We start from the raw sequence: 9,680 nt of genomic DNA, 5'->3' as shown, positions 1-9,680 counted from the left end.
CATTCTATGGCAGATAGTTAAACTGACTAGAAAGCAAACTACAAATTCTCTCTCCCCTGCACTTGACAACAGTAGATCTCAATTCCATTCTCTTAGCTCTTGCTATGCTGCATGGAAACCACCAAGTCTGATGATTTTCTATCTGAATTTTAGCCCTGTAGAGCTTAGACCGAGGCTTGCCATCAGGCTAAGATTTCTTAAATATTTGGAAACCACCCGTGTTGTTCCTTCTTCTAAGAGCTGAATTCTCTCCAGTATTTCCATGGTCCAGTCATGTTCAAGGGCCTTCAGGTATTTGCTATTTATATTTTGTCCAGTGCCTACAAGAATTACCTGCTGTTGGGTTAGTCCAATAGAAGCTATTTGGACATTATGAGAAGTAAAACCTACCATCAGTGAGGGATAAGCTTTGTGCGGTTCCACACTGGTATTAGGAGTGATTTGTAATGCAGCACGATTTAGGCTATCTTGATTAATACAAGGTATCAACTGTAGTATATTTGTTTTGATTTTTAAAATACTCAAGTTTAGTTTATTTTGGAAGCAGAGCTTCTTGACCTTTTATATTTAAGGTGGTTAAAAATATAATGTCATTTTTATTGGCTTCCATAAAATTTTCTGTGGGACATTGAACTTGGAAAATAAAATATGTCAGTTGGAGTACTTTTCAGAAAAATAACCCCTGCAAAGTGTGAGAGATTATTTTATTCATAATTGATTTTCCTAATATTAGTATCATACCTTCCTGTGTATTAAGATCCCCTTGAGTCATCCTAACTTTCTTTTCTCACAATTTACATTTTTCTAGACATTTTATATTTCCTATTTTATACAATACTTAAAACTTTTGACCAAATCAGTTCATTCTTTGCCTAAGTATTTTGTTTCATTTTAGAATGGTGCCTGGCTGCTTTTCCCTTTCTGTAATCTATGTAAATCCCCTCCAATTGGATGATCCTAGACCGATAAAGCTGATTTTATTTCAAATAATCCAGTAGAATTAGAATAGTAATGAAATAGCCTTGCTTTGAACTTTTAATTATCTAACATTCTCTGATTAAATTGCTGAGCCCCTACTGTTTACAAATCCATGATTTTACTCCTATGTTTGGTAGGCAAGAGTAGGGCTACCTGTGGTTCACATATTCCAAGTGTTAGTAGATAACACACACAGTGTCTAGAGAATCATATAACATTATCCAACTTTATACATTGGGAATCACTTATTTTAACTTCTTAAAAAAATGCTCTAGACAAATGGGAATTGCCCAGAGTCTTATAGATTCTGAACCTCAATTCTCCATTCTTAGATATCTTCCCAGCATTTGAGATAAACAGAGAAGATTTGCTTCCACCTATCTTTTACCTCATCTATCTTCTTACCTCCACCTATCTCTTAGCATTCTTTCATTTACTCTATATCCTTTTGATTCTCAGCCCTGTGGTCCCACTTTCCCTCACTGGTTCTAGTTCTGCTCCCCAGGGCTCCCTACTGCGATGGCATAGGTCATTCATTATAGGTTCTTTTTTTATAGAAGAGCAGGAAAGAAATCTATTCTGCCTTCAGGGTGTGGGATCAGTGAGAAAAGTTTTTCACACCGCCTAGATTAATTATTCCACTGGCATTATACAAGAGAGTCTGCACCCTTCTCATATTTTCAGCTAGTACATGTTCAAACTTGATAGAAGAAAGGAGAAAGAGGAAAGAAAGACAAAAACACTGTGACACATACACCAGGTATTGCTGTAGAGAGGGCAGATCAACCCGGATGAAAACAGCCTAGTGGGAAGTCAAGCATATACGCAAGTAATTTTAGCATAATGTGGAACAGATCAGAGCAGCCTGATTTACAACATAATCAAATATCCGGAAAGGAGCACTAACTCTGCTACTTTGCCTGGAGGGTTTCAGGAAAGTTCTGAATACAAGGATGTGCTCTCTGAACTGAGTCACACCTCTCCCCCCTTGGGATTAGACTATTCTGCTGACTATTACTGTGCTAGCAGTCTAAGGGTTACCCAATCACAGGAATCTTTGGCATGACCACGTGAAGATTAACTCTACCATTCTCTGTCACAGGTCCCTCTTCATTTTCTTCCTAGAGTTAATCATCTTCTTTATTATCTTACACATTTTGTCATTTTTTTGGTATGCCTTCATTTATGGCCTGTTTCCCCAACTTGAATGTCAGCCCCATGAAGGCTGAGGCTTATTCTGAGGATATTTTCACTTTTAAAAACTACTGGTGCCTAGCTGCATGTCTAGGATGTAGTAGGTGCTGAATAAGTATTTATGGACAACATGAATTATAAGATAGTTACTTGTTTGTATGTCTGTCATCTCCATTGGTTGCAGACCTTTAAGGAAAATCCCTTTGAGCTCATTTTGCACTTGCTTTCACTTGCTTTTTTTGTATGACAATTAGTCCTGTTCTCGCACACATAGTAGATGCCCAATACCTTTGTTTGTATAAATATTTATTAAATACACAAATTGTTACTCATTCTTCATTTATCTACCATTTTTATTGGAAGGAAGGTAAAGATATTCAAGGTTGAAAACATTTTTTTTTTTTAACTTATCAAAAAGTTTAAGGAAAAAGTAAGTTGTACCACTCCAACTTGCACAAAAATAGTCTGGCCACCTTCATCTCGCAGGAAGAAAAACAAAGAAAACTTTCGAGGCCACTTTCTACATTTGACTGGGGATAAAATAGTGGCAAGATGAAATATTCAAGAATGTGACTCTTAAATAGAACCCTGTTGAAAAATGTTTTGATTTTTATCCTTGGACATATCTTGGGAGGTTAGCAGTTTACAAGGTGACCAGAGATGGCATTTCCTCCCTGCCAATGTCTGCTACATTCCCTTTGCCTCAAATGTGGCAAACATCTCACATTTATTCCTTGATGTCCCAATTTTAAGATAACTTAATGAGGCCCTTCAAGTGGCAAGTCTACTCAGCATAAGGATGAATCAGAGCCAGTGCAAGTATACATTTTTAAGATTAAGCACTTTTTTAAAAAAAAGAAAAAAAATCCTCTACTTGGTCACCATATATTTTTTTTTTAAGTTTTATGCCTTAATAGAACTTTTTAAAGTCTAGTACCCATTTCCTATCATAATAATCTTGGAATCCATCACCAGGGTTAAGGAAACTGCTAAAAAGATCAATTGAATGATCATTAAACATTTGCCTATAACCTGTGCTGGGAGTCAACGTTCAAAATGAACAAATATTACATACCTACTATGTGCACTGCCTGACTCAAATATTTCATAACACTGGCTCCCTCATTTTGTACAGTCCAGTAGGATATGCTGAGATGAAAACAGGTGATTGCAATTCTGTGTGAGGAGCACCAGAACAGGACCCACTTGTGGTGAATGAGAGAAGGGGCACCTAACCCACTTGTGATCGGGACGAGGTTTCCACACTGCAGATTATACAGTATAAAAGATATCCCAATCCTGGTGGAAGGAACACTTTTGAGTTTTCAATCTTGTGTTGAGTAGAAGAATAAGGAGTGTTTTCAGAATTCCACTAAAAAACATAGTTTACTTATTTAGGATGGAATTTTATTTACACGTCAAGATCTACCCGGCCTGGATTAGGGCCATGTGAGAAAGGAAAAAAGAAAAAAAGTCCCAACCACCACAACACTGGCCAAAAAATGCATTTTCACAGGTTAGAATAAAGCAAAACATTTTTCATTCTTGCCTCAAATGTTTGGCCCAACCAGGGGACAATTTTTCTCAAGGAAAAGGGAAGAGCAAAGAGGAAAATGGCGATGTGCACATGGAGTGATCGAGCTTAACATCAGAAAGAGATGAGTGCTGCTCATTGCTGCTTGGCGGCCGGATTTTTTTTTTGGGGGGGGGGAGTCTGTAAGCAGGGTTTCTTGCTTGCTTGCTTGCTTTGTGTGTCTGTTTCTTTCCTTCCTTTTTATGGAAAGGCATATTTTCCTATCCATTAAGATTTATAGTTTTCTGCCAACTACTTCACTGGAACAAGTTTTCCCTTTAATTTAACAATGCACATATTAGGCTGTAATGTGCCCATAAAAACTTCTTCTCAGATAGTGCTTACAAAATGCATTTCTTTAGGACTCAAGATGAATAGAAATACAATATATGCAATTTGGAACTGAGTAGCTGCCACTTCTTTCTTAGGCGAGTATATTGGTGCCACCATCGTCTCACCAGAAGGTCAACCTCAATGAATCAAACATCTCCAGGTTTTGACAACCACATAATCGGAGGGTTTTTGAGAAAAAATAGGACTGTCACTGATTTTTCTGGCTCATTTGATCTTCTGTATGGCTTACCCGTTAGCTGGGCTCCAAGAAGTATTCATCTTCATTTCCTCATTATTGCCAGACCCAGGGATTTTGTGGCATTTGCCATAGCACATTAAAAAGTGAAGGCTTAAAAAGGGATTTAAAAAGAGAGAAAATTTCTTAATCATGCTTTCATAACTTTTGGTGAACAGTTGGTTTAAATTTCCAAATAACTCTTTTCAAAAGGATAGTATCAAAACACATGCAAAAAATAAAAGTCTAAATAAAGCACAATAAATTATTTCACTGCTAAGGTATTAGATTTCAAAGAGAGAAGAGAGTACACATAAGGATATTAGAGTGGACTATATTGGATCTTTGGGAATTGCTGTCAGATATTGATGAAAACAGAGAGACTGTAGGAGATCAGATAAAAGAGAGAAATGATTACATTTGGAAGAACAATGTGAAATACGTGGCCAACAGAGATTTCAAATGTAAGCTAATAGCAATCCACGAAAGAACAAAGTTGGAGTGAGTCCCACATCTTTAACCACATTTACAATCATTCAGCATCTGTAAAAATTTTTACATAGCATTTTTCCTCATTTCAAAATTTGCAAAATACATATTTAATAGGTTTAGCATGTCAGCCAGTAATTTCGTCCACAGGCAGTGAAAAGGACTTGTGTTAAAAAAAAAAAAAAAATGAGTTGGGTTTTGGTGCTGCTGCCTTTTGGGCTCTGCCCCAGCCAGCTGCAATCACGGCTGATTTCCAGCCCAGAAACGCTGTAAACAACGTGTTCTGTACATTTCAGGATCCACACTGGTGAGAAAACCCATCGTTTTAACCTTTCATCTTCTTTCTCCCAAGTTGCACACTCCCTCCACCTGGAACACAGTGAGTCCATTTTCACATTGCTCACTGTCCTTCTCACCTTAACCAAAAATCACTGACCAGAGATATGGGAAGGATTTGGCCAAAACGTGCTTTCCTATCTGATAAGAATATTAACCGTTACATTCAAAATGATCAAGGATTACTCAAACTGAAACAAAATTCGAGAAACAAATCATTGAAAAGCCAGCTGGGATAGTTACTGGGAGGTTGGGCGGGGTCAGCCAGCTCCCCCACCCCCACCCCCAAGGCAGGACTGTTGAGTACACCTGGTACTCAAGGGTCCCCCTTTGCCATGATCTTACAGTGTTAGGATAACCTAAATCACAGCATAAGTAGCTGTCTGGTTCATTTCAATTGCATAGATATTACTTTGTTACATAATGCAAGCTTTTCAAATTGCCCCACTTGCACTCTCTCCTTTTTTCCTGTCTCTGGGTTGTCTGTATTTGCACCAAGTGGGCAATTAAAAGAAAAACAAATATGGTAGATGTCAAAAGCATGCCAGAAGGACATCCTGAACTGATTAATTAATAGCATAGGTCCTACACATCATATATCTTAGGATCTATTACAGTAGAGATTTGCTTCAGGATAGAGCATGAGCATCTCAATCAGTAGCCATTTATTTGAGGATTAGGAACCTTCTCTATCTTTGTGGGTAATAAAAAAGAAATACAAAAAGAAATTTGTAGGTGAAAACCTCTCAGAGCTACCCACATTCTATTCTCACTTATAAGCCCTTAAACTGATTTGATATCATCTTTGTTTGGTGTTGTATAAACACAAGTTCAGAAAGCTTTTCTCCTCAGCTGATTTCATCTGCCATCTGTAATAATGCCCCATTTACTCCATATTTATGTGACTCTATATTCCAGAGTTTCCTACTAGAATACAGGCCTTGCGGTTGAATTACAAAAAGAATCATACATGTAAGGTATAACAAGGAGAGTTTTCTTTGTGGAGATGGTTTAGTTAAGGGACTTATTTTCTTTCTCAGATATAAAGTCCTCTTAATCTTGCTGGAAATAGAAAACATAGCTAACAGTAGTACTGCATTATTAGAGAATTTACAACAGTACTTTCCAACAATATCCCTGGGACAGATTTTTGAATTTGTTTCAATCTTGATTACAGTCTACACAATGAACAAAACATATTTCTACACAATGGCAAATCCTAATTGAAAATAATATTGTTTTTAGTTTAAAAAAAAAAAGATCTTTCAAGTAAAACCTTCCACTTGGTATTTTGAAGCAAAAAAAAAAAAAATGGGTACTAGAGAGAATTAGTGTCTTCCTCGAAATAAGTTACATTTTCATCTGAGATGAGTTAGGTGTCGTGAAAGCAAGGATAACCTTTTGGTGGTCAAAGTAACCTTTTAGATGGTCAAAAAAACCTTTTAGTTAAAATGGCTTGCAATTCCATAATGGAATTAATGGACAGATGTCTCAGCTCTTTGAGTGGTTTCCGTCTTTGGGTGTCTCATTACATTCCAGTTTCTAGGACTGTAACACTGGCATTGTGGGTAAATGAAGCGGCCATGGGTAGGATAGCCTGGACCTGTGTCCTCAATCAATCCATCACCAACTGTGACATTTGCAAATTTCTCAACCAGAACTGAGCCTCAGTCTCCTTATCTATAAAATAGTGGCAATATTTCTCCCATCATAAAATTGTTGTGAAATTTAGACAACGTGTATAAAGTATTCTGCTCACTGCCAAGGATATGGTAATTGCACTGTATTTCATATTAAACTGGCAAAGTTTTTATAATAAGAGAGTGATTTTCTGCTGCTTTTAGTAACCTGGCTAAGAAAAACTATTAGCCTTGTAAAATGTGGAAACCCCTTTGTCCTTCCCCCACGACAAGATCCTCAGCCTTTTAGCACATGGTTACTGCTCATGACCTCTTCCTACACCCAGTCTATATGTTATTACTATTCTTTAAGTAAGTTCAAGCTTCCTTCCCCCTAAACCCATACACCCCTCGGTGGTGGGAGTGCTCCATACCTTTGCAGGCAGGACTTTGTCCCAATTTTTATTTCATTTGCACTCTACCCTAATGACCACTCCTCAAATCCAAGCGTATGTTCTATGGAATTATTTTTGTTGTAAATCAAATTCCAAAGAAAAACAAGATCAGTAGATTTCTTTTCACTTAATATATTATCGAACCATATAAAACGTAAGTTTAACCAAATATGTGACCTCAATCTGTAAAGAAGTGTCCATAGACTGACCTGCAAATTTGGTCTCATATTACTGACTCCTCTAAGAAAAAGAAACAAAATTAGCACAGAGTGTCCCTACTGATTACCTTTGAAGAAACTCCCTAATGTGATGATGTGTTCCCCGTAAGAGGTTTCTCAAAAGGATGTTTTTAGCTGGCTTCTGATGGTTTCTTATTAAATTGTCCAGTTTTACTCACTTTAAAAGTGTGGTAGATGAAAATATTCATCTTTCCAAAGGTGACTGATATCAATTATCTGTTGCTGTATAAGCATACCCCCAAACTTAGTGATTTAAAGGAGTGGCCATTTTATATGGTCATTATTCTATGGGTCAACCATTTGGGCTGGGCTCAGCTGGGAAACTCTTCTGCGTATGTTAGCTGCAGTTGTCCAGTAGCTGACCTGGAGCTTTATGGGCTAAATCAGGCTCACTGCCTTCTCGGGAGATTGGTGGTCCCTCCTGACTGGGCCACATATCTCCAGCTGGTTAGTCTGAGCTAATGGCTAGCTTCCAAGACAGCAAGACCTCTCGAGATAAGTTCACATGCCATCACTTCTGCTTCTTTCTGTTGGTCAAAGAAGGTCATGTAGCCAAGACCAGAGGCACACATACACAGAAAAGAATTATAGCAGCCATGTTGCAAATAATCTACCATGCTACATAAATCTTTGTAAGAACAGATTCAGCTATGTTTGATTTCTAGTCATTGTCCTTATTTGTTTAGCAGACTTTTTTTTCTTTTTTTAACTATTTACTATATGCCAGGTGCTGGTGATACAAAAGGGTGCATATATATTTATAAAATCTTGCCCTAAGGGATTTCATTTCTGCTGATGAAGAAAATAAGTCAGTGGACTTCCGAGATGGTGAGTGGCTTGGTGACCATGTGATGTGGTTAGCTGTATTCAGCTGAACTGTTGAACCTGGCCAGGCATTCCAGAGACGTATGCCATTCAGCACAAATGGACTGAGCAAGAAAGTTTACATGTGTTGTTTATAAACCCAACCTCATTACAACAAAATAATGGAATCAAGCAAGTCATGAAATATTTTTTTGCTGAGACTGAGTCAATTACATTGTCATCATACTTGAATGACTATACAGGTTTTTGATCCCCATTTGAGGCAGATTAGGGAATTGGTTAAGAACTTAGCTATGCAAAAAAAAAAAAAAAATACCAACAACAATAATAATATAGTATAATATCTTCCCTGTAAAATAGAGGCTACAGTGTAATCTATCTCACACAATTAATTAAATTATAGAATAGAGAAAATAAGATACAAAGTGTAAAAACCTGTATCTTCATATATAACAGTATTATTTTATAATTAATAAAGAAAAAAGACCTTCCTTCAGAAACGGTTGAATAAAGACTCGTAATTTAAACTTATGTAAGTGTCCACAGTTTCTCCCCTTTACCCTCTGCTCATCAAGGATCTTGGAAAACCAAATAGAGGTCTCTTGCTGCAGCAACGCGAGTGGGCATACCAGGTGCTGGGCTCGGAGCGCTCTAAGAAAATGGCAGACAAGCCGGACATGGGGGAAATCGCCATCTTCGATAAGGCCAAGCTGAAGAAAGCGGAGACGCAGGAGAACACCCAGCCGACCAAAGAGATCATTGAGCAGGAGAAGCAGAGTGACATTTCCTAAGAATCTAGTGGATTCTCCACCCTCATCATCTTCGAGACACCCCAGTTGTGATGTGGAGGAAGAAGAGCCACCTGCAAGATGGACACGAGTGACAAGCTGCACTGTGAACCCCGGCACTCCGTGCCAATGCCACCGGCCTGCGGATCACCCCCCAAACAGGCTGCCAAATTCTCCAGTTTGCCCTGGGATATTATAGCAAATTATTTGTATGCTTAATAAAAATAAAACACACCTTGTGGCCAAAACAAAACACAAAACCCAAATAGAAATTAATAGAAGGTTGTAGATGTAGCATATGGGTTTGAATTAGGAAACAACTTTCTTTACTAGAAAAAAAAGTGTGCGTGTGTGTGTGTGTGTGTGTGTGTGTGTGTATTTAATACTGATAGTCAAAATGACTCCTGATATCCTTTCTTTCTGCTAGAAACTCTCCTTCCTTGAGATGGATGTTTTTTGTTTGTTTGTTTTTAATCCCTAACTTCCCAAAAGATATTGAGCATTTGGGGTTAAAGGAAAAGAGAACACCTACTTGATCTACCCCAAACTCGCTCCAGGGTAAAACTCTGCCCATCCCGAGGTAGGCATCAAAACTGATGATGTAAGGAGGAAGGTC

General features: G+C 37.9%; 1 protein-coding gene across 1 annotated transcript; it reads left to right on the top strand.

Annotated features, from left to right (window-relative positions):
- Positions 1–8,935: 8,935 nt before the first annotated feature.
- On the top strand, positions 8,936–9,067 carry LOC308356173 (thymosin beta-10-like; the record flags this gene model as incomplete). The annotated part of the gene is made up of 1 exon (XM_080824957.1): positions 8,936–9,067. One exon carries the CDS (start codon positions 8,936–8,938, stop codon positions 9,065–9,067), a length of 132 nt encoding a protein of 43 aa, XP_080681083.1.
- Between the last annotated feature and the right edge of the window lie 613 nt (positions 9,068–9,680).

Source organism: Martes martes, assembly GCF_963455335.1.
Source record: "Martes martes genome assembly, chromosome: 15".
Lineage (NCBI taxonomy): Eukaryota > Metazoa > Chordata > Mammalia > Carnivora > Mustelidae > Martes > Martes martes.
Note: the sequence above shows the minus strand (reverse complement) of the source record. Positions and strands in the feature narration are given on the sequence as shown.